This window comes from Neolamprologus brichardi, chromosome 8 (genome assembly GCF_056152115.1).
Source record: "Neolamprologus brichardi isolate AB-2024 chromosome 8, ASM5615211v1, whole genome shotgun sequence".
NCBI lineage: Eukaryota > Metazoa > Chordata > Actinopteri > Cichliformes > Cichlidae > Neolamprologus > Neolamprologus brichardi.
Genome location: NC_142111.1, coordinates 6251811 through 6277289, shown reverse-complemented (window position 1 = coordinate 6277289; position 25479 = coordinate 6251811). Strand labels below are relative to the sequence as shown.

At 43.5% G+C, this 25479-nt stretch overlaps 1 protein-coding gene and 1 long non-coding RNA gene across 6 annotated transcripts; one reads left to right on the top strand and one right to left on the bottom strand.

Annotated features, from left to right (window-relative positions):
• Positions 1 to 1042: 1042 nt before the first annotated feature.
• Positions 1043 to 9067, bottom strand: LOC118455603 (uncharacterized). The gene is made up of 3 exons (XR_004844198.2): positions 8843 to 9067; positions 8103 to 8274; positions 1043 to 1157 (listed from the first exon to the last, which is right to left on the bottom strand). It is a non-coding gene; the product is annotated as an uncharacterized LOC118455603 (long non-coding RNA).
• On the top strand, positions 7905 to 25355 carry gucy2cb (guanylate cyclase 2Cb). 5 transcript variants are annotated; one of them, XM_006807296.3, is made up of 27 exons: positions 7905 to 8317; positions 9419 to 9537; positions 10161 to 10228; positions 10395 to 10610; positions 10762 to 10880; positions 11378 to 11480; positions 12799 to 12913; positions 13254 to 13395; positions 13804 to 13886; positions 14042 to 14150; positions 14709 to 14790; positions 16416 to 16518; positions 16596 to 16652; positions 16770 to 16841; positions 16947 to 17051; positions 17176 to 17262; positions 19139 to 19271; positions 19362 to 19499; positions 19655 to 19731; positions 19823 to 19914; positions 20064 to 20222; positions 22530 to 22722; positions 22803 to 22941; positions 23089 to 23187; positions 23378 to 23478; positions 23597 to 23673; positions 23758 to 25355. In XM_006807296.3, the coding sequence occupies exons 1-27, from the start codon at positions 8116 to 8118 to the stop codon at positions 23969 to 23971; spliced, it is 3204 nt and encodes a 1067-aa protein (XP_006807359.2). In that variant the 5' UTR covers positions 7905 to 8115; the 3' UTR covers positions 23972 to 25355. The 5 variants fall into 5 exon arrangements, with proteins under 5 accessions (XP_006807359.2, XP_006807358.2, XP_006807357.2 ...); XM_006807295.3 differs by having other exon boundaries at positions 22803 to 22965; XM_006807294.3 differs by having other exon boundaries at positions 22803 to 22977; positions 23378 to 23472.
• The last annotated feature ends 124 nt before the right edge of the window (positions 25356 to 25479 follow it).

Here is a 25479-nt window from a genome sequence, read left to right as displayed (position 1 = left end):
ATATCCTGCCCATTAGAGGGCGTCCCAGCAGAAATAATCTCCTGGTTCATCACATAGCTGTGTGTGGTAGAAGTAAGTAAGTAAGTAAGTAAGTATAAATTATTTATACATCACATTTCACAGATAAAAATCACAAAGTGCTTCACAATAAAACCAGAAATACAAATAAAATAACATAAAACAGTGGAAAAACAGCATAAAGACAACGGCAGGGAGTTCCACAGCCTAGGTGCCAGTGCCTGAAAAGCCCGATCCCCACGTGTTTTGAACCTAGTACGTGGGACCAATAGTAACCTCTGACCTGACGACCTAAGTGCTTGGGATGAAGCATGAGGTTTCAACAGGTCAGAGATATACTGGGGAGCTTCACCGTGCAGAGCTCTAAAAGTTACAACTAAAATTTTAAAATGAACCCTAAAATTTACTGGCAACCAATGAAGAGAAGCCAAAACCCTTGTTTGTTCCAGCTATAAGTCTTGCCGCGGCATTCTGTACAGTCTGAAGGCGATTCAGAGCTGATTTGTTGAGACAAGTAAAAAGACCGTTACAATAATCCAAACGAGAAGAGATAAAAGCATAAATAATCATCTCAAGTTCTGCCTTTGACATCAATAGTCTGAGTTTAGAAATGTTTCTTAGATGACAGTAAAAGATCTCTCAGATAGATACGACATAAACCATTTTAAAACAACACCAGTAATCCTGAACAAGTCCTTCAGCCTATTTATCATGATGCTGTGATCACGGTGAATGAGTCTGCTGCCATCAGAATGTGACTAGACACTTTAAGTAAAGCGGTTTCAGTGGAGTGCAATTTGTGGAAACCAGACTGGAAAATGTCCAAAAAACAAAGTAAGTGGGTTGAAACGTCACACAAACCCACAAAAATGGGAAAAACAGGAGATATTGGATCTCAAACAGACAGCAGACCTCTATTTACCACGATCGGTCACTTTCAACTGCTCGTTACTGCAAATATGTAATTGGGCAATCACGTGGGAGCAGTGATTAGTGCCTTTGAGCATGTAGATATGGTCAATATAAGCTGCTTACCCAGCAGAATGAGGAAGAAGGTGATTTCAGTGACTCTGAATGTGGCTTGTTCTTTGTCTCAGACGTGCTGGACAGACGACCAGCATTTGCAGAATTTATAAAGACTGAAAAAGAGAAAACATCCATGAGCAGCAGTTCTCTGGCTGAAAATTGTCACGGACCCGGTTCCTGGGACTCGGGGTCCGTGAACGGTGTGAACCTTTTATTGTTATTGTTATCATTATTATTGCGTGTATGTTTGCTGCACTGTGCTCTTGTGTTCCATGCTGGTGTGTGTGTGTGTGTGTGTGTACGTGTGTCTGCGGGTGTGGCTGGAGGATGAAGGACAGCCACCTGCAGGCCTGATGGGTGTGGCCCTGCCAGCTGCCGGTCACGCCTAGGTTCCCACACACCTGCTTCTGATCAGGCTCGTCGGGGGAGCTACTTAACAGAGCAATGGAGCTTCCTCCGGCGCAGGATCGTTGAGTTAGACTCCATGTCAGTGTCGCAAGTACTGTTAAGTGTATGCCTGCTGGAGTGGTGCCATAACGGCTGCGTCTGTTGGTTTTTCCTCAGGAGAGCGGAACACGGGACTGCAGGACGCACGGGGTGTGCGTAGGCACAGGAGCAGAGAGCACGGAATACCAGCACTTGGGAGAAGGCACGACACAGGAGTTGAGGGAGCACTCGGGAGACTTATTGTGTGGTGTATATTTACCCCCCACTGTAAATAAATGCACTGTTAATTGCACTAAGTCCAGCGTTTGGGTCCTTTCTCTAACATTCCCCACGGCTTGCCCTGGCAAACCGTGACAGAACGATCCTGCCAGATGGACCCAGCGGACTTTTCGGAGAGGTTCAGGAGGGAGGTGACAGAATAATCCCACCAACCACCATGGACCCAGCGGACTCGGGAGTCGCCATGGAGGAGGGATCGCTCACACAGCTCTGGGGTTACTGCCGAAGCGTAATCCAGGCTGTTGATCCACACAAAAGACACATACAGGTAGTGTTTTTTGACAATTACCTCTCCTCCACTACCTTCTCTATTAGCTTTCCAGACATTGCAAAACTAATTCAAATTGTAACCGTGCTGAGGGCAAGCTCTAGTTTTGAACTGTTTGGTTTGGGCTGTCCGAGCAAGGATGATGCGGCTGCCTCCCTGGCAGCCCTTGCTGCCTGGTTTTTTCTTAATAGGCGGAGAGTTTTCCCACCGCCGCTTGCTGCTCACCTATTGGACCCTCCACCGCAAGGAAGACTGCGCCCTACTCCAAGTCCTCTCACTCCTTCAATGGCCTCTGTGTCGGCAGTGCTGGTCACCACAGTGAGTAAACCGGACCCTGTCATTTCAATTAATCCAGTCACAGATGAACAGGGAACAGAGTCCTTTGCCCCGCCATCACGAAAGAGACGGCGCCGGCGTCATCTTCGCCAAACCGAAGCTCACCTCACTCCTGTGGTTTCGGAAGAACCAGCTGACTCTGGACTAGCCGCACAAAGAGCCGCATCAGACTCTCATCTACATCCTCAGTCGGAGGTCGATTCACCGGCTGCACCCACTCCACCAGCGTCCCATCAGTCTGCAACCATCACAGCACTCTCGGCTTCACCATCCACATCACCTGATCTACCATCGTCTCCACCGCCTGCAGCTGCTGTATCACCATCTTCGCCTCCGGATCAACCATCTGTAGCTGCGCCGCAGCCGCTGGAGCTCAGCGAGCGGGAGGAGCCCGCGCCGCAGCCGCTGGAGCTCAGCGAGCGGGAGGAGCCCGCGCCGCAGCCGCTGGAGCTCAGCGAGCGGGAGGAGCCCGCGCCGCAGCCGCTGGAGCTCAGCGAGCGGGAGGAGCCCGCGCCGCAGCCGCTGGAGCTCAGCGAGCGGGAGGAGCCCGCGCCGCAGCCGCTGGAGCTCAGCGAGCGGGAGGAGCCCGCGCCGCAGCCGCTGGAGCTCAGCGAGCGGGAGGAGCCCGCGCCGCAGCCGCTGGAGCTCAGCGAGCGGGAGGAGCCGGTTGCTTCTTTGTTTTTAGTGGATGGTGACACTGCCGACGCTGCTGTAAGCCAGCCAACAGTGCAGCTAGCGTCTCCTCGTTCAGCGATCTCCACACCGCTCAGCTCTTCACCATCTGTAGCAGTGCCACCTGCTACGACGCCACCCGGACCTGCTCGGCCCGAGCCGGAGGGGCTCGTGCTGCCAGCCGAAGAGCAGCTCAGCGGGCAGGAGCCGGAGGAGCTCGTGCTGCCAGCCGAGGAGCAGCTCAGCGGGCAGGAGCCGGAGGAGCTCGCGCCGCTGCCAGCCGAAGAGCAGCTCAGCGGGCAGGAGCCGGAGGGGCTCGTGCTGCCAGCCGAGGAGCAGCTCAGCGGGCAGGAGCCGGAGGAGCTCGCGCCGCTGCCAGCCGAAGAGCAGCTCAGCGGGCAGGAGCCGGAGGGACTCGTGCTGCCAGCCGAGGAGCAGCTCAGCGGGCAGGAGCCGGAGGAGCTCGTGCTGCCAGCCGAGGAGCAGCTCAGCGGGCAGGAGCTGGAGGAGCTCGCGCCGCTGCCAGCCGAGGTGCAGCTCAGCGAGCCGGTGGAGCCAGCGCCGCTGCCGGACGGACCTCCACGTCTAGCGCACCCTCCCCGCCGTCCACATCCAGCGCGTCCACGTCAGCGACCAGCGCGTCATCAGCCATGTGCCACACCTCGCGGTTGCTCGTCGGAGCTACGCCGCCGCCACCGGACCCGTGGCCGCCCGCCGCTGCTGCCACGCCGCCGCTACCGGACCCGTGGCCGCCCGTCGCTGCTGCCACGCTGCCGCCACCGGACTCGTGGCCGCCCACCGCAGCTGCCACGCTGCCGCCACCGGACTCGTGGCCGCCCACCGCAGCTGCCACGCTGCCGCCACCGGACCCGGGGCAGGCCGCCGGAGGAGCAGCGCCGTTGCCGCCACCGGACCCGGGGCAGGCCGCCGGAGGAGCAGCGCCGTTGCCGCCACCGGACCCGGGGCAGGCCGCCGGAGCTGTCACACCGCCGCCAGATCCGTGGCCGCCCGTCGGAGTTGCAGCGTCGCCGCTGCCAAATCCATGGCAGGCCACCAGAACCGTTTCGCCGCCGCCACCGGACCTGTGGCAGGCCGCCGGAGCTGCTGCGTTTCCATCAAGGGGTTAGAGGTAGGCCACCTGAACTGTTTTGCCGCCACTGCCTAACCCACAGCAGGTCCCGCTTGTTTTGCCGTCCTACGGGTCGGCCGCCAGAACTGTGTTTGCTGCCACCGGACCGGGGGATTGGACTGTTGAACTGTGTTTTTCTTTTGTTGCTTTGTGGTGGCTGTTTGGCGGAGAGGTTTTGGGGCCCTCCGTCCTGGGCCCCCCGCCGCCCGCCCTGGGTTGGTTGTACTGTGGTTTTTGGTTTTGGTGTTTTTGTTTTAGGGTCGTCGGGGGTCGACCCTTAGAGGGGGGGTACTGTCACGGACCCGGTTCCTGGGACTCGGGGTCCGTGAACGGTGTGAACCTTTTATTGTTATTGTTATCATTATTATTGCGTGTATGTTTGCTGCACTGTGCTCTTGTGTTCCATGCTGGTGTGTGTGTGTGTGTGTGTGTACGTGTGTCTGCGGGTGTGGCTGGAGGATGAAGGACAGCCACCTGCAGGCCTGATGGGTGTGGCCCTGCCAGCTGCCGGTCACGCCTAGGTTCCCACACACCTGCTTCTGATCAGGCTCGTCGGGGGAGCTACTTAACAGAGCAATGGAGCTTCCTCCGGCGCAGGATCGTTGAGTTAGACTCCATGTCAGTGTCGCAAGTACTGTTAAGTGTATGCCTGCTGGAGTGGTGCCATAACGGCTGCGTCTGTTGGTTTTTCCTCAGGAGAGCGGAACACGGGACTGCAGGACGCACGGGGTGTGCGTAGGCACAGGAGCAGAGAGCACGGAATACCAGCACTTGGGAGAAGGCACGACACAGGAGTTGAGGGAGCACTCGGGAGACTTATTGTGTGGTGTATATTTACCCCCCACTGTAAATAAATGCACTGTTAATTGCACTAAGTCCAGCGTTTGGGTCCTTTCTCTAACATTCCCCACGGCTTGCCCTGGCAAACCGTGACAAAAATACCTTGTTGATGTGGCTGGAGGAGAATAGCCAGAGTGCTACAGATGGGCTACAGCTGCTGAAGAACGCTCCTGTCACCTAAGAATAGGAAATTGAGTCTACAATTTCACTGACACTGGACAACAGAAGAGAGACAAAATCTTCTCTGGACATTTTCAAAATTTAGTATAAACAACATGACAACATAGATCCACCCTGTCTTGTATCAGTGGTTCATGCTGGTGGTATTTTCTTGGCAAAGCTTGGGGCCCTTAGTACCAGCTGAGCATCATTTTACTGTTATAACATTGCATTAAAAGCTAATCTGAAGTTTTCATAGTTCCACATTACTGAGCTGTTATTTAATCAGTGGGTTTCATCAGTATCCTGATCACAAATGCTTCCATAAAATATAATAAAATCATAAAGTAGAAATGCGCAAGGACAAGAACACAACACAAGCGCAATACTTGACTACATGCACCAAGTCAGAGTTGATCACTGATCAAGCAACACCACAGAGATAACCTGTAATTAGTTATCGATGCTTTTGGGCTTCCGTCTTAATCAACAATGACAAGAAAGTTCATCTGTTAGACAACAACAGGGAGGGAGAAACGATGAGAAACAAAGTTGTGAGACATCTAAAACACATACTACACTTGGTAAGTTAGCAGCTCTTTCATATTCAGCATTAGCGCAGCGTAGAACATGTGAAAAGCATCTGTGAATACGCCCAGTAAATATACAGTAGTACTTTGGGATGAAGCTGAAAGTGAGTGAAGCAGAAGATGCTCCAGTTATGAAGAAAAATCAGTAAAATTGATTTTTTTAAAAATGCAGGCAGGAAATGAGCAGCAGAAAGAAGAGGACTTTGGTCATGTTTGTTTAGTTCAAATGTGATGTTTACACTGAACTGTCTTTAAATCCTGAACATTGCAGCCACATGTCATCCAGCAGAGAGCGGTTTTATGGGAATTCAGCAGCGCCACATCTGATTACTGTGATTAGGGCCAATCAGAACATGAATCATGAGCTGTGAAATCAACAACCAAACAAAATCAGTGAAGATGCCTGGATATAAAACAGGAACTGTTTCAATGAAATTAAAAATAAAATGAACTTTGTCAAAGATCCCAGAATTTTCCTCTGCTGCTTACAGCTTGTAGTTGTGGAGAAAACCTAAATGTAAAAGAATAACATAGTTATTGCATCGCTAATAATTAGTTTATTAGTATATTATTACCATTATCAAACGTTACTGCCAAGGTCAGGTCGGCACTAATCTTTGTGTTTATGTTGAAAGGAGGTAAAAAGGTGAGTTTTTTTGTTCACATGCTGATCGTTTTGACTGTGCGTGTTACTGTGGAGCTGCTCAGACCATTAAACATGAGAGTTAACTGACTGTGTGTATTCATGTTAATTAAGGTGAAGAGGTAGTGCTAACTGAGAGAGGGGACTCTCAGTTTATAGTTGTCACCGGTGAACTTAATCATCAGCGTATGTGTGGTTTCACAGCCAAGCCATCTTATCTGGTATTGGTTTTATGGCCTGAACAACCTTTGATCTTCTCTTTTTTCCTTTCTTTGCCGTCCTTTCCAGACAGGAGTGAATCAGACGTTTATGAGCTGTGCGTTTGGCTTTCTGTCTGTGGCACGTAGACACGAATGCCTGTTGTTGTGTAAGAACTACATGAGGTTTTTTTTCTCAGCTGTGACTTTGATTTTTCCATCATTATATCCTCTTTTCATTCTTAATGTCATTTTCGGCAATTTGTCTTTATTTGTCTATCTCCATGCTGGTGGTTTCTCTTAATTTAAATGATGAATTTTACCAGTCAACATATGAGTTTTCATGTACAGGTAAACCCAAATCTGCATCATGATATTCCAGAGAACAGGATTTGCTTTCTGCCACTTTCTTTTACCCAAAAGGAGGATTTTAAATAGTCAAGCTGTGAGTGAAGTACAGACCTCCAGCTGTAATTCAAGGGGTTTTAAAAAATTAAAATTTTGACATTAACTGAAGGGATATATATTGTCCTAAATTTTCAGAGGCTAAAAATTAATTGGACAATTCATTGACCTGGAGTTACAAAGCCAGGCGAGGTCTGTTCTCTAATTATTTAATGACAAGTTAATAAGATAAAAGGGGCATCATTATTCTGGAAAACCTCAACAAACCTGTCAGCGAAATAACAAAAACTGTAGTAGAGGACAAATCAACACAAAAGAAGGAATGCACTGGCCAGTACAGCTATGCCAAAAGAGTTGAAAGACCACAAAAGACTGCTAAAGTGGATGATTACAGAAATATTACCTTGATTAAGAAAAAACCCTTAAAAAAAGTCTGTCAAATATAAAGCTGGGCTGGCAAAGACTCCAATCTGGCTCAACTGGAGAGCTTTAGAAGATGAAGGAAGAATAAATATTGGACTACATTTTTATAAGTTTTATAGCTTTAACTTTACTGATAAAAGTGTCCCATGTGGCCATTGACGCCTTATCCTTTGCTTAAATTAAGATATCTCAAGGTTTAATCTTTTTTTTTTTTCTGGGCTGTTTTCCTTTTTGCCAATTGAACTGTATTTCTGCACAAAACAATTTCATGGTACGATTCTCCATTAAATTAAATTTGTGAGTGTAAGACTATCAACAAACTTACAACCAAGCCATGCTCTGCGTGTTTGCTTTAAGTTTTAATTTATGCAGGCCATGACACAGCGCTGACAAGGTTATATGGCCTGCGTCTGTGTCTTTAAAGGTTGTATATTAACATGGTGACATAGAAAGAACAGGTGAGTAGCGCTTAGAGGAAAGCTGAAAGAGGAGAAGACTTTCGCACAGGATTTATTTTTTTCAGCAAAGCCTCGGTGGATCAGGCAAAGCTTTAATCAAGGCGATCATAAGTTAAGAGTTTTCCGAGTGTTTTGGTGACTTTACTGAACTGGATTCAGGATCGGTGGATATCATGGACTCTCTTTAACGGCTAAAAAACAGAAGCACTCACCTCGGAGCTGAGAATGGGCTCGGGAAGCTGGTTACTGTGTTTGTTCATCTTTGGAATTCTTGTGGCATCGTGTCCTGGTGTTGGACAATGTGGGAGTGGGATTACAATCAATGTTATACTGTTGGATGATGAGGACTCTCCCTGGAGCCTCCAGTATGTGGAAGGAGAAATACTGAAGGCCATAGAGAAAGATTCAGCCATTAATGCTGCCCAGGGTAATGAAATTAAAAACTAAATCAAAAAACAAACAAACAAACCACATGACAAATCTGCACAAAATCAGACATTTTGATCTCCAGTGCAACAGCACTCTCTATACAGTATGTATATTGGTACACTCATGTTTATAGATATTGATAACTTAACACATATGTCACTGACTATTATTGTTAATTTATATTTACTGCTTTGCATACTGTTCCTATTTTCAGATTTTCATGTTGCTTTTACCAAAAGTAACAATTTTAAAGCTGTTTAGGAATTATTCAGGGATTTCACTATTAAAGACTAAAAAAGTATACAAGAAAAGTAAAGCTGCTACTATATTCTGTAGTTAGTTTCATAAACTAGCAGATTAAAGATCGTTATCCTATTAATTACAAGGAAGCTACCTGCAACGCTTATTAGCTTACTAGCATAAAACGCTTGTTCTACTAAGCTAGGATACTGATCTTATACCAGTTTAGCCTGACTTTTGGTCAACATGACAACAGTACAGTTTGGTGTTAGTTTTGACTCACCCACAGTCTGCAATGATGCCATTATGCAAAAAGTATTTGCTATCGACACCTATTATTTAAGATAATTAAACATAAACGTTTTTTGGGTTTTTTTGGCTAGCAGGAATTTTTTATCTAGCGAAGTTTTTATTAAGTGGCTGTTAGGAAAGCCCTGTACGGGTTTATTTCTAAACATTATCAGTAAAACTTAAACAGAATGTCCCAGTTTATGACACAGGTAATCAAAAGCAGTTGTCTTGTTTGCCAACTGAAATTTGTTGGTGCTTTTTTTTTTTATTAGCAACTGTGATTTTTCAGTTGTAGCTAGCTATTTAAGCTTACATGGTTCTGTGTCTTTTACTGTTGTGGAGTGTAAACTTCCCCAAATTAATAGATTTTACATATATGGTAGAATTCAGGGCCTACTTCCTCCACACACACACACACACACACACACACACACACACACACACACACACACACACACATTTTATTTCTCTTTAAAACAAATCTAATATCCACATACACACTGCAGTTCAAAATGGAGAGAAAGTCAAAACTAACATCTGGAACTTTCTTTCTGTCCACACACCCAAGATCCAGCTGTGCCTTTTAACCTAACCGCGAATTTCAGTGGGTTTGACACAACCTTATACTGGCACCAAGGCTGCCGGAGCAGTTCATGTGAAGCAGTTGCAGAGCTAAACAACCTGACGGTAAGTAGCTACAGTTTTATATTAAAAATGTAAAAAAAATCAGCATGTTGGATGCACATATACATGAGCTTGTGTAAACCTGAGATCTTGCTTCCACAGTACATTCATTTATGGGTTGTATGCACTTTTTAGTTCGTAGACCTGCTCTCCTCTTTAATGCCATAGACACCTTTTTTGTGCAAGACCACAAATCAAAATAAGACTATGCCAGTCTCAGTAAATCTCTGTAAAAACTTAACAGAATCACTGCTAAGCCAACAAAAGCTATTATTTCACTTCCTTTCTGAACACCCCAGTTTTCCTTCAACTACTGTCAAAGACATCCCTTGCTTGGCCTGCTGGTATTTGCTGTCTACTGCCGAAGTCCCACACGACAGTCAAGCTTGAGTCGACTCCTGCTCCAGTTTGCCCCCATGGGGCACGGGACACCTTAAGGCCACAGCCCCTTGCAACTGCCTCAGCTAAGGAGGTTCAGAATATGTGTCACCCCTCACCCTCAAAATCTTTTCTAAGCTTTTCCATAGGTCGAGCTGAAGATCTCCTGGACTCAGGAGTTTAAAGATCAGGCAAAATTTATTTAAAATTCTGTGAATTATTCGCTGTATATGTTTTTATTTTTGCAGGAATCAGGAAATCTGGGATGTGCTGTGCTTGGACCCACATGCACCTATGCTACTTTCCCAATAGTTGAGTAAGTTCTGAATTTTCCAAGGACATGATTCTGCCAATAAGCTTGAAAAAGACACTTCAGATTTCCAAACAGGTTTTGCCTGTGTTGCACTATGCGTATCGTTCCCCCGTTTATCATAATTAGTCGATACCATTGTCTCCCTCTCTTTTTTATTCTCTTCTTCCAGTAAGGAAGCCGGCATGAGTCTAAGTAGACCCATTATCTCAGCGGGAAGCTTTGGTCGTTCGTGCGACTACACCTTCAACTTGCAGCGACTCCTGCCACCTGCACGCAAGATCAATGACTTTGTCACCCACTTCTGGGAAGAAAACAATGAGCTCAAACCTTCATGGCAGGCAGCGTATATTTATAAAACAACGAACAGCACAGAGGAATGCCTTTGGTGAGTAACCCATCTTTAAGGAGAGACTCATCTGTTGTGAGCTATTACAAAATCTGATAAATGATATTTTTAATTATATTCTAGTTACATTTTTAAATGTAATAAAATGTTTTTAATTTAAATTATGCATTATATTCATTTTCATCTTCAGGTATGTAAGTGCAATTGAAGCGACGGTGGAACCGCTTGCCTTAAATATTTCAATAATGCCTCTACGCAGTCCCACAGAACTGCACAGCGTGCTTACATTACCCAACAGGACATGCAACTGTAAGAATTTGATGTATTTTTCTCAAACAAGATCGAAAACCTCTCTGTTTTCACAGCGCGACATAACAATGGCGTTCAGTTTGCTGGGACAACACACACAGACAGCTAGGATGCTATTTTCCTAAGAGAGCCCAGGGCCAGGGTCTACAAAGCACATTTAATTCAACTATTGAGTTTGTTAACGCTGTCATCATGAGGGAGACTCTGAATTTTCTATTTCAGAAGGAGAGCTAGCTCGAGGGCCATAATAGCTTTTCTTTGAACTTCCTGCTGCATATTTTTCTGCCACATTACGAAGGGTGAATTAAAAAAAACATCAACAGTATCAGGCTATGCTTGATGGCTTTAGGTTTTGGTATTAACTTTGGTTTCAAGGTTGAAGAAGTAATTTAAATGGAAATCAAGTTTGTATTTGAGTCCCAAGGCCAACTAGGCAAAAAAACAGAAGAAAAAAGTAACTGAAAGACTGTTCTGTTACAAATACTTCTCCGCTGCAGTGTTCATCATGTGTGGATCACCAATGGACCTAGCGGAAATTAAAAACGGCTCTAAGGCTGCGGACAGCAGTGATATCGCCTTCATCCTCATTGATCTTTACAGGTTAGTGCTGTTGAATCATTTCACCTCTGTTCCTCTTTATTCCACTTGTTTTCTTTTTCTCTAACCCCACAGCAGTGATTCACAATCAGTACTTTCCTAACTGGTGAATGGGTACCTGGAGATTGTAAAGTAGTGACTGACTCAGTTACTGTGTGTCATCATAAGATGAGACTAAGTGTGGGAAGAAGTGAAGAAGCAGACAAAGATGAAATAAAAAAATTCAATCAGGACAGCTCGAGCCAACGTAATATTATTTCCATCATCTATGACTGCTCATCCAATGGACACAGTTAAAAAGCCTCAGGAGGGGAGAGGAGCAGCAAAGCAGGCACCGGCAACAAACATGACATTAAGTCACCATGAAAACTGAAAGTTGGGATGGAGCTGGGTTGCAAAATGGCTTGCAGAGGTAGCGGTTATGGTCAGGCTAAAGCTCCTTTTGGATCCAGTGTACTTGATGCCCTGACTAAACAATTGATGTTTTTTGTCAAAAGCCGCACACAGTAGAAGTAGTAAGCCTAATTCAATTTCTGGAAGAAAGATTTTTTTAAAAATTGGACAAAACTTGCTAAGCTAAATGGCTAACTTAGCACAAACTAGGCTAAATCTATTGAGTTTTCAACAGTTTTATTATTGAATGATAATATCTATCTTTATACCAATAAAAGTTGGTAAAGCATGGTAAGCAAAGATCTATACCAAGTAAACTGTGTGTGTTGCGGCTCCTCCAACCTATGGCCGCGGCAGGCTAAACATGAGGACAGATGACGCGCAACAATGAACACATAAAATACACTTCTGTACCATTTGCTCCTTTTATTCCACATGCAACTGTCCAATATACAAATCAGTGCCTGGGATTAACTATTAGACAAATGCACAGACTGCACAAACAAATAACTGCAACTCACCAATAACTGCACTAACTACTATGCCAAATTACAACTTGGTCTATGGCATCAATTAGTGCACAAATATACAAAAACCATCAAGTTCCAGTTAAAATACATCCAAATCATTCAAGCTGCGCTCAAGCTGCGGTCAACAGAAAGTTTTGCCTCATGCTCACCCTACCTTTCTGCTCATCAACATCAGGTGCACCAATACAGTGAGTCCATTTAAACCAACCCACATAGTCAAAAAGGAACAACTTATATGGCTCTTACAGTGTGTATAGAGTAGAAATGAGTAACTAAGCAATCAAATGCAGCTAAATCACTGAATATAATAGAATAATATATAATAACTGAATGAAACTGAAGGAAATTTTTGCACATGTAGAATTTTTCATCAGACCTCTGCTGATTCCTCTACACAGTGATGTATACTACACCAACACATCGTCGCTGCCAGAAATGAAGAACGTGTTGGTGCTCACCATGCCGAACACCCGAAGCTACAGAATCAACCCAAACCTTAAAGACAACAACACGGTGAGCAAACCAGAAATACACAACTTCTCTCTTTGCAGTGCTGCTGTAGCAAATACAAAAAAGGTTCGCTCTGATTGGCTGTTTTTGTTCCGCTCACTCTGAATAATCAACTTGTAGGGTTTTAAGGGAAAATAAGGGATTAACAACACAACACCTCGGAGGAGTTAATAATAAATGTTCAATGAAATATCATTAAATAAAGTCTTCACTGAGTATAAAATATATAAAATAATTCATCACCTGTGCAGTGAAGGATGCATCTTAGAGCTCCTTCACTCAAATCTAAGGGCTATACTGAGAAAGTAGTTCCAACCATCTGTCTCTGTCTGTTCCTCTGCAGATGAACGACTACATGGCCGCGTACCATGACGCAGTGCTCTTTATTGGCCAAGTGATGAGAACAATTTCTAAACAAAATCAGTCTCAGCTTCACAGGACGGAATATGTGAATGTAAATTACTTCAGAAACACCAAATTTACTGGTAAGGCAGGTGGAAGATAACAGCGAGGAAGGGGAAGTGCTTGCATACAAGCAAGTATGTGTATTAGCAAATACACAAGAATTTACACAAGTTAGCATTTAATACTTTTTTGACGGCTGCAGATAGTTGCAGTTAAGCATACTGAGCAAAACAGCAATAAATGCTAAAATTAGCTTGTGAAAAGTGGGAAAACGCCATCCACCAAAGCACTAATGAGCTGATCTCAGAGCAGACGTGGCTACTGTGAGGTCGAACAGATGGAGGCTGTCAACTGCTATCACTTCTTTGTGTTTTCATTGACACAAAGAGTGCAAGTTTGACTGAGAGACGCATTAAAGGTTTACAGCTGACATATACGGTGAAATGAAGTGAACAGAAGTTTAAAAACGTTTGTGTGATTCTGCTCAGGGATTGCTGGGAATTATACGCTGGACGAGTACGGGGACAGAGACGTGGCTTTCTCAATCATCTACACCACTACTGACAACAAGGTATCTTTTTCTCCTGTTTTCTTTTTTGACATTTAGCAGTGAATACATGAAGAAAACATTCAAACTAAAACCTTACTGTGCTGCATCTCTTGCTTTTGGTTTGATGCTAAAATGTGTCTTTTGGTTTTTTTCCTCCCCTCTTGTGTCACACCCAGTACGATATTTTATTCACATTTGACACGGAGCGCAATGAAACCACAGTGGTGGAGGAGGCTCCTAAGTTCATCTGGGGGAAAAGACTTCCCAATAACACGCCAGACAGCGGTACATCGAAAGACACACACACACACACATACACACGTTTAGCTATATCATTGAGTTCAGTGGGCACAACCTCAAAATATGTCTTAACCTTAATATTTTAAAGATTTATGTTAAGAGAACTTCCTTTTTTGTCCTCTAGAAAGAAGGCATGTCCACCATAATGATTTAGATCTCCACAACAAGGCCTGATCAGTTTGCATCCGCTCAGTCAGGTCGTTTTCAAAGACTTGCACTAATCCAAGGTTCCGGTGAATTATATGTAAGGCTTCAGCTGTGGTTTAAGCACCTCTCTGTGTCCCTGTTTTCATTTAATAAGCATTAATGGTGGGTATGAACAGGAGGAAAAGTTATAGCAACCACAAACTGCTCCACATGCATCAACTTTTGCATGTTTTATATGAAGTGGTTTTATGGCTCAGTTCTTCTTTTGTTTCCTGTAGATGACCTCCTCACAGCCCTATCTGAGATAAGCTTAAATATTATGGCACTTGAACGCTCGGCCCATGTTTATCTTTTGTCCTCTGTGTGTCAGAAGCTTTTTTGTCTTTATTACTGCAGGCCCTGCGATTCACAACGTCATTGTGATTGTGTTGGCTGTTACTGTGGTCGTAGTGGCCACGATCGCCTTTATTTTCTACAGGTATGCCGTAGCACATAGAACATGAGAATAACAGGGAGTTATTAAGTGTGTGGCAGATTTCAATTAAATGTTTGCATTCTCTGCAAAAGGTCATGAATTTGCATGAATGATTTTAGCCCCATCATATGGCATATATAGTAGTATGGTAGATACACTGCAATTTTTGGATACACTGCTCCAAAAATTGCAGGAAAACTTTGAAAACACGGCAGCTTTTAATGGGAAAAAAATCACAGTGGATATCCACATTGATGGGGAGTGAAAAAGTGCCCCAAAATGTAATGGAAATGTAATGATCAACCTACAAAGGGCTGAATTCAAAGACACCCCAAAAATCAAATTGAAGAAAAGAAGCAGCAGGCTAGGCCACTTTACAACATGCTCCTGATGAGATAATGGATGGTGTCCTGGGGGATCTACTCCCAGATCTGGACCTGGGTGTCACTGAGCTCCTGGACAGTCTGAGGTGCAACCTGACAGCTTCAGATGGGCTGAAACTGAAAGTCCCAAAGATGTCAGGCAAGTGTGGAGGCCAGACATCGGTATCATCGTCCAGAAACTTCCTGCATACTCTCAGCATATAAGGACGGGCATTGCTGTGTATTCAGAGGAAAGTTTTCATCCTGATACCTGATGCCAGTCAGGGTGCCGTTGTCTGTAGACATCTCTGTGTCCCTCTATGTTTATGCCTCCCCAGTGCATCACTGACCCACCACCAAACCAGTCATGCTGAAGGATGTTACAGACAGCATTGCATTCTCCACGGGTTCTCCAAACCCTTTCACTTCTGTCACATGTGCTCAAATGAACCTGCTCTCATCTGTGCAATGCACAGGGCTCCAGTGGTGGACCTGCATGTTTTGGTATTCTGTGGAAATGTGAATTAGGCTCCACAGTGCTGGGCAGTGAGCACAGGGCCCACTGGAACACGCTGGGCCCTCAAACCAGCTTCATGAAGTCTGTTCTGATTGTCTGACATTAACACTAGTGTCCTGCTGGAGCTTTGACAGTTCTCATCTTGCACAAAAAAGCAGATAGAGGTCCTGCTGATGGGTTAAAGATCTTCTCCAGGCCTGTCCAGAGTAACTGTCTGTGTCCTGAAATCTCCTCTGTGCTCTTGAGACTGTCCCGGGAGACACAGCAAACCTTTTGTAAATGGCACGTATTAATGTGCCATCATGGAGGAGCTGGACTACCTGTGGAGCCTCTGTAGGGTCAAGGTATCACCTCATGCCACCAGGAGTGACACTGACCCCAGAAAAATGCAAAAGTAGTGAAAAAACCGTCAGAAAAGATGAAGAGGGAAGAAAATGTCAGCGACCTCCACCTGAAACTGAACTAACCTCCTCTAAACTGACCAGATTAGTGTCCCTGCACTCTGATTAAAAGGTGCTACAATTATCTTTTAGCGCTGTGTATATACGGACTTTCAGGTTACATGAAAAATAATCTGAAAGTCTGTATGTACTATACAGGTTATAGCTCTATTACACTCTCTAAAACATGGACTCATGACATGAAATTAAAATTGAAAGCTGCCTTTTATAAACATAGGAGTCAGATGCTTTTCGTGCAACCAACCTTTACCAATAATCTCCTGATGCAGTTTTTTCTTTCCCGCATAGACAGAACAGAAGAGATCGACTGCTCAGGAAGCGCTGGTCCCACATGAACTCTGATCTCATCGCGCTGATGGAAAATGATGACATCAACGTCATCTCCCTTAATGTAAGTGAGGTGTAAACACCTCAGTCAAGTCAGCTTTAAGAATGCTGTGACACCGACCTTCCTCTAACCCCCATTAGATTGAAAGTAAGAAGAAAAAGAAGTTCAAGATCCGCTGTGCGCTCTACGATAAGAAGGTAGATGGACAGCATCCTGCAGTGTTTTCCAAATCAGTCGGCATCTAGTGCTTTTGCACTGATGAAAGTGAGTTAGCAGATGTAATCTGGTTGGTGCTTCCGCAATATTTCTTTCAGATTGTGATCTTGAAGGAGTTGAAGAACTCGGATGGGAACTTTGATAAAACCCAGAAAAGGGAGCTCAATGCGGTAAGACGTCTTATCACACTGAAATCCTTTTATTGCCAGCCCTCTTTGTTAATGTTTATCCAAACTTTCATGTTTGCACTCCACATGTTTGCCCCCCCGCTGCAGCTATTGCACATCGACTACAACAACCTCACAAAGTTTTACGGCACAGTCAAGTTAGATCACGGTGTCTTTGGCGTGTTTGAGTATGGCGAGCGAGGCTCCCTCAGGGTACGTATAGCAAAACTTTCCATTTAAATCCATCTTCAGGTCTCAGTTTAAACACAGGCGTCAAGAAGTGTGAAGAATAAAAGTGTATTAATGCAGAACTGGGGTGTCTTTTTCTTTTTCCAAGTATGTGCTGAATGACAAGATTTCATACCCAGAGGAGACCTTCATGGACTGGGAGTTCAAGATCTCTGTCATGTACGACATCGCCAAGGTGAGAGAGAAGTGCTCGACTTTGCCCGTGAGCAGAACAATTATCAAACTTGTATGTGGCATGATAAGAGACCACACAAGTGTAGATTGACTTGTGACTCGCCGCCCTGAGTGGAAAAACGGTCACGTGTGTCTGCCATAAAGCAGCAGCATTCACTAAACACCATAAATCATTACAGAGGACAATGCCATGAATGACAGGATCAGCTTTTGTACTGAGAGCTTGACATAGTTAGTAGCAATCTGTCTTAATACATAACTGAAAAAGGGTTGTGAAACTTAGTGTTAGTCAATATTACTCTCCATTCATGCAGTGTGACATAAAAGATCCCTGAATAACTGGTAATAAACTTTTGTACCTGATGTAAACTGCAATGGGCTCACGTCACCTGTTACTGTATAATAAACTGAACCCAGAACACGTTCATCATCAAAAAGAAAGGAAGGTTCGCTATTTTACGTGAGTAATAATCGTTTACTAAAACTTTAGAAGTTCTCTCAAAAGCCAAACGGACAAACTGAGTGTAATATGACTGCTAGGATTACACAGCGCTGTGCAAAAGTCCCCTCATGTCTTCATAGTTTGCTTCCAAGGAGCCAGATTTTGTTGCTTTGTTCAAACGACTCTTAAGCAATAGTTTTGCAGGCTTTCTGAAAGTCTTTTAAAGTTTTCATTTAGACATTGGCTGCTTTTTCACTCATTTTTAGTCCAGTAGACTATGCAAGCATAAAAAAGGCTCCTGACTCAAGAGATGAACCAGTGTTGTATCTACACATAACAAACAACTTTGCAAAGAACCAATTTTTAAACTCTATCTTTAGTCATGTTGTCACTGTGAGCTGAAGGGTGGACAAGTATAAAGAAAATGGATTTATAGTTTCAATAAGAAGTACATATAGTGAAGAGGCCTCCTTATCTGTAACAACTGTGATCAAAACAAAGCCATTAAAAGACTGTGCCTCTAAAGTTTGATCAGTTTGATTGATGTCACAGTGCGATAAACAACTTGGCAACTTACCAGAAAGACTCAATATTATCCCACTAGTTAATAATTAAATGATTAAACATTTAAAATGTAACATTTAAGTGTTGGTGGGGGTTTTTTGTTCTAAGCTTGTTGTTTGAGAAGTCAGACTCTGTGAAGGCACAGTAAGCTTTTATATAAGTATTTTTTTCTGGCTTAAAATTATTAAAAAGGTTTGGTTTAAATCAGTGGTTCTTAACCTTGTTGGAGGTACCGAACCCCACCAGTTTCATATGTGCATTCACTGAACCCCTCTTTAGTGAAAAATAAAATATGATTTTTTTCAAATTCAAGACATAGATGTGTTTTTTACTGGTGCACAAAATGAGCCATGCATGTCATAGCGGAGGCTCTGCCGAACCCCTGAGACCGACTCACCGAACCCCTAGGGTTCGATCGAACCCAGGTTAAGAACCACTGGTTTAAATGAAGAGCAGGATTACACAGGTCTGCAACCAAAAGGTGCATAGGATTTTTTGACTGTTTCTCATAGATTTTTACTCACTGAAACGAGGAAAAATATTTTAAAAATTCAATTTCGTCAGGTTTTCTTAACTCATGTTTTTAGTTTAATGTAAACTCCTCATGTTTTGCAAAAGCAAACTGTATGTAATGGAGGGAAATTGAGGATTCAGCACCCTAAAAAACATAACATTTACCAAAAATATCCCATGCGACTGAAAAAATAAATTGCTTTTGCAGACCTGTGTTATGGGAGCTGCTGTTGCACTTGCCTCTGGCTGCCAGCAGAGGTCATTAAACACCAGATTACTCACCGCCTCTTTGATTTTCCATAAATCTCGTTACTTCCACCAGTGGAAGGTGTAATGTTGCTCTGAATCCTCTGTGCAGGGCATGTCTTACCTCCATGCCAGTGACATTCAGGTTCACGGTCGCCTCAAATCCACCAACTGTGTGGTGGACAACCGCATGGTGGTGAAGATCACAGACTTTGGCTGCAATGCTTTTCTTAGCCCCTTCCAAGGTGACGCCACAATCAAAAATCCTCCTGAAATATCTTTTTGTTCTCTTCTTTACCTGCTAACGTTTGTCTGTCTCCACATCATCCTGTCAGACTTGTGGACAGCTCCGGAGCATCTGAGGAACGAGGGCACGTCTCAGAAAGGAGACATCTACAGTTTTGCCATCATTGCGCAAGAGATTGTTCTCAGGAAGAACACCTTCTACACTGAATCCTGCTCCGACCGATCAGGTTTCCAACACTCAAATGCAACACGTGACAGTTACAGTCATTTTGTTTGCAAATGATCATCTCTGCACCACCAAGTTCACAGTGAAAGAAAGAAGACCTGTTTGATCTGGAGCTACACTACAATGCCAGCTGCGTCTCTGTGTGTTTCTCAACAGAAAAACTGTCCAGGCTCATGTCATCCTACTTCAGACCTGATCTTAACTTTGAGACAGCTTCAGAGAAAGAATTAGAGGTTGTTTTTTTTTATTCATGTGCCAGCTTTATTTCATTTTCAGTATCTGTTTTGTCTGTATTGTATTCAAATTGTTCTTTCCTCCTGTAAGGTGTACGCGTTGATAAAAAGCTGCTGGGAAGAGGACCCAGAAAAAAGACCTGACTTTAAGAAAGTGGAAATTTATCTGGGGAAAATCATCAGGTAATAATGCTCTCTTTATGTTATTGCTGTTTTCAGCTATCAGTGTGCATGTCCTGGTGTAGCCTTTATAGTTTCTGGGAAACGGATTACAGATTTCTAAATATATCTCCCTCCTCATATCCCTTTTCTTCTTCTCTTCATCACTCCAGTAAAATCCATAATCAGGAAAATGAGAGCTACTTGGATAACATGATCAGACGGCTACAGATGTATTCCAGAAACCTGGAGTACCTGGTGGAAGAGAGAACGGCCCTCTACAAAGCTGAGAGGGATCGAGCTGACAATCTTAACTTTATGCTGCTGCCTGGGTTTGTTTACACTTAAAGAAGAAATGCACATCATTAGACACTTAGAACAATCAGGACATAGATACTAAATCATTCATGCACTGTTAGAGAATTAGTTTTATTTCAGCACTGAGTTTCAGTGGTTAGCACTGTCACCTTAAAGCAAGAAGGTCACCCCTTGCCTACGTTGGTTTTCTCTACGTTGCATGGTTTCTTCTCAGAGTTCAAAGACATGTTAAGTTTATTGGTGATTCTAAATTAGGTGTAAATGTGAATGGCCGTGTATGTACTATGCCTCCAAAAACAAGTCAAAATTTGAAGAAGAAATATGCTAAACCTGCTAAGTGGCTGTAAAAGTTCAGCTAAGCATAAATTGTTGGATTGAATATTTTTAATGGGTAGTATACATTTATAGTTATATAATTTTTAAAAGTGAATATAAATTTGAGTTTAAACAGCATAAACTATTGGATTAAATAGTTGAAATAGATAAGTTAGTAGTTACAGTATATAGTTTAAAAAGCTAGCATAAATTAATGACAATAAATGATTAGAAGGGTTACTTTAAATTGTTTGGCTGAATTGTTAAAATAATTTTTGTAAACGGACGGTTAAAGCGTTTTAAAAGTTAGCATAAACTACTGGATTAAATATTTGAAATATGTAAATTAGTGGTTAAATAATGTTTTAGTCTCACTGCTGAGTCTCCTGCATGGGGTGGGAGATGACAGCTTAGCCACCATTGTCCTGTCACTCACCACCTCCACTGGGTCCAGAGGGCATCCTAGAACAGAGCTGGCCCTGCGGATCAGCCTGTTCAGTCTCTTGCTGTCCCCGGCAGAGATGCTGCCACCCCAGCAGACCACACTGTAAAAGATGGCTGAGGCCACCACAGAGTCATAGAAGGTCTTTTGGAGTGGGCCCTTCACTCCAAAAGATCTGAGACTCCGCAGCAGGTACAGCCTGCTCTGCCCTTTCCTGTAGAGGGTGTCTGAATTATGAGTCCAGTCCAGTTTATTGTTCAGATAAACACCAAGGTACCTGTAGCTGTCCACAGCCTCAGTGTCCATACCTTGGATGTTCAGTGGTTGCAGTGGAGGATGTTTGTGCCTGCGGAAGTCTACCACCAGCTCCTTGGTTTTTCTGGTGTTGATCTGGAGGTAGTTCTGCTGGCACCAGTCCACAAAGCCTTGGGTCAGTTCTCTGTACTCCCTGTCAGCGATGAGGCCGACTATTGCAGAGTCATCAGAGAACTTCTGAAGGAAGCACTGGGTGGAGTTGTGGGAGAAGTCTGCAGTGTAGATGGTGAAGAGGAACAGAGCCAGAACCGTTCCTTGTGGGGCCCCCGTGCTGCAGACGACCCTGTCCGACACACATGCCGGAATTCTCACATACTGTGGTCGGTCGGTGAGGTATTCCAGCATCCATGATGTGAGGTGATGGTCCACTACTGTGTTCTCCAGCTTGTCTTTCATCACTGAGCACTGACTGCTCTTAGCAGCGCCTTCAGTAGCTGCGTCACCCACAATGTGGGACGGAGAGATTCCACAGGTCTTTCCTTCCTGCTGCTGTCAGACTCCACAACAACGACTGCGCAGCTGACCACACATGTGCAATAACACTATGTGCAATTTTCTTTTTCTGACCACATTGCATTTTATTCTGTTGTATATAGTATTTTATTCTATTCTATTGTGTACAGTATCTTATTCTTATTATCTCCAGTGTTTTTTCTTCATTTTTGCTTCTGTAACTTTGCACTGTCCACTTTCTGCTGTAAAAAAAAAAAACAGTGGGACTAATGGAGGTTATCTTATCTGATCTTATGTTAAACAATTAGCATTAATGAATGGCTATAAATGGTTAAAAAGTTACCATACATTGTTGAATAAAATTGTTAAATGAATAGTTAATACAAACTGACTAATAAAAGGCCTAGTCTAATAGTAACCCTATTAATTAAAAGCTAAATAGTTTTTAAAAAGCTAACACAAATTAATGTTTAAATAGTTAATAAATTAGCATACATTTGTCACTTTAAATGGTTAGAAATGTTACCTTAATTATGAGTAAATAATTAAAATAATTAGTGTTAATTAATGATCAAAACGTTAGTGTAAATTAACAGTTAAATGGTTGTAACAAGTAGCATTATTGAACTGTTTAAAAAGGATAGTTATATAAAAATAAAGGATACATGGATGAAATGGATGGATGAACTGTTGGGGAAACTTGGGCGGCTTTGGTTTAGCCAACTCAAAATCAGAATGAAATCTCAATGGAAAAAATGTCTTTTCTTTATTATCTGTTTCTCTCTGTGGTTAAAAGCCCGGTGGTTAAAAGCCTGAAGGAGACCGGCGCTGTGGAGCCAGAGCTGTACGATGAAGTTACAATATATTTCAGTGACATAGTTGGCTTCACCACTCTGTGCCAGTACAGCACGCCGATGGAAGTTGTGGACATGCTTAACGACATCTACAAGGGGTTTGACAGCATCGTCGACCACCACGATGTGTACAAGGTATTGGCATTGATGAAACCGAAGAGATTCAGGCACCTGGCAATGAGCACGAACATCATGGTTTCCTTTACGATCCTCAGGTGGAGACAATAGGGGATGCCTACATGGTTGCTTCTGGTCTTCCAAGGAGAAACGGGAACAGGCATGCAGTGGATATTTGCCGCATGGCGCTGGACATCTTGGCATTCATGGGCACCTTCCAGCTCCGGCATCTTCCTGGTATTCCTGTGTGGATACGAATCGGTGTACACTCAGGTCTCTTCTTCTTTGTTTTTCATTTTTTAAACTAGTCGTTTTGGCAAAGCAATTCACCTCCTGCTGATCTTTACACTAATCCTTCTGTCTCCTGGTTGTTTGTGGGTTCAGGTCCCTGTGCGGCGGGTGTCGTGGGAATAAAGATGCCCAGATATTGTTTATTCGGAGACACGGTCAACACAGCATCTCGTATGGAATCTACTGGACACCGTGAGTGGACACATGTAATGAACAAACTGATTTACACTGACATTTTCCTCCAGCCGCTTCCTTTGTTCTCGTTATTTTACATGAATGACTTCCCGTACATTACTCTAGCGCAATTATAGAAGCCAGCAGTCAGCCTAATTAAATAAAGTGACCACAGCCAAGCTCTGTTGTCTTTCTTTTTATCTCACAGCCCTGCGGATCCATGTCAGTCAGCCTACCATAGATATCCTGGAGAGAACAAACTGCAAGTTTGAGTACGAGATGAGAGGGGAAACATACCTGAAGGTAAAGGTTGGTCTCTTCATTCAATGTAGCAACATGTCAGCCAAATTAAATTGAGATACAGTGACAAAAATCTTCACTGCGACACTGATGCCAGTGACTGTGATGAATATGTGGGGTTTTTTAGGGTAAAGGCACAGAAACAACTTACTGGTTGACAGGTGAAACTGGTGAAGACTACGATCTTCCTACTCCACCCACAACGTGAGCAAAAAAAGAGATAAAATCCTTTCACATGCACCTCCGCATCTGAGATTCACTCTTTCAACATGGTGCTTTCTCTTCCAGAGAAAACGTCCAGCGGCTCCAGCAGGACCTCGCCCACATGATCTTGACGTGTTTGGAGCGTCGCTCGCGAGGTTCTGTGCGAAGGAAGAAGCTGCTACCAAGTCAGAGCAAGGAGGACACCAGCGACCAGGGGTCAGAGGTCGAGTCTGAGAGCAGCCTTCCCGAGTACCTGCATCTAGCCACTGTGGATAACACACTCAGTACCTTCCTGTAGAGCATGCTGTAACTATTTGCCTGTTATTGCATATAGAGCAGGAAATCAAGCATGGAAAAATGAGGAATTAAAAGTCCTGCGTCTAAAGACCTCAAATATTCACGCATTATTTCCTGCCATCATTTTGGGTGGTTGGAAAGGGCGGGTGGAAACTTTGTACTATGTAATTGATGTGTTTTTTACCCACTCAAGTGTCATAGCTGAAAGCCAAAACCTTAGATTTGTTCAGTGCAGATTTTTTTCTATAACCAGTTGGGGGTTTTTGTTGTCCTCCGTCAAAACAAAAACGGTCAAAAAGGGGATTTTAGGCCAACTTTGAAGGTCAGGTACTCTGCTAAAACAAGATTTAGCATATTTAAGGATTCATTTTTATCCAAATTTTGATTCCAGGCTCAGCTTCTAGCTCTTTTTCCTTTTATGCCAAAATTGTTTTTTGCTACATCTGTATTTTTACACCTGTGAATGTGTAATAATATGGTTCGGAAATTGATCTACATACATATATAAAATAGTGTGGAAACCCAAACTGAAGTTATGAGGGGTCAAAGACACTTGGAAAAATAAAGAATAAATAAATAAATAAAAACACAAAATTTCAGCACCAGTTATATCGCAAAAAACAAACAAACCCAAACACAGCTGATGCTAATGTGGTCAGGTGGCAGCGCTTTTAGGTTTGATTCACTTACTATGGAATGAGCCAGCCGCAGCACCCTCGCATGCCAGTGCAGATGTTGCTAATGGCCTGTTCAACTAACAAAACACAGGAACACGATAAGAACAGAAGAGGCCGTTTTGCGCAGACAGAAATGCAGGTTCGCCCTTTTTGTGCATTGTACAGTTTGGAAAAGGTTTTAGAACTACAGTAATACGGTTAATGTATTTGTAATATATCCTGTTGTTTTTGTCATTAATGTTCATTGATTGTTTCTGCTGCTTAGGTTAAAACTGGGTTATTCTATTTATGTACAGCGCTTAATGTGTATTTGTTTCCATATTTGTCAGCCAGTAAGTAAATTATAGGTCCCATAAAAATCTATAGACAATGCTTATAAAAGTCACAACTCAGCACCATCTGCATGTATTACTTTAACCAAATGACGGCCAGTTTTTGACTCTGTATGCATCTGTATGTCATGCAGAGGAGGCTGTATTGAGGAAGCTCAGGGAGGAAGATGCTGCACTGCAGGCTCTTGAAAGAGTGCCTTTGTTATTGTATAGAGCAGCAGTCCCCAACCTTTTTTGCGCCACGGACCGGTTTAATGTCAGCCAGTATTTTCTCGGACCGGCCTTTAAGGTGTTGCAGATAAATACAACAAAATAAAATGATACGACCAAGACAAAAACTGTGGTATTTTGTAAATACAATAATAAAAGCGAAGTCACTGTGTAATTGTGTAACTTTATTAGCAGCGTCCTCTTGAAAAAGTAACATCAGTCGTGTCCAAATTCATGGGCTGCATCCTCCTGAGGACCCGGCCTTCGCGGTCAATGTAGGCCGGGTCCTC

Coding starts and splice junctions, on each gene's coding strand:
- gucy2cb (XM_087845331.1), top strand. CDS start 8,116: ATGGGCTCGGGAAGCTGGTTACTGTGTTTGTTCATCTTTGGAATTCTT. Junction 10,611..10,761: donor AGCACAGAGGAATGCCTTTG/GTGAGTAACCCA, acceptor TTTCATCTTCAG/GTATGTAAGTGCAATTGAAG. Junction 13,396..13,803: donor CAGAAACACCAAATTTACTG/GTAAGGCAGGTG, acceptor GATTCTGCTCAG/GGATTGCTGGGAATTATACG.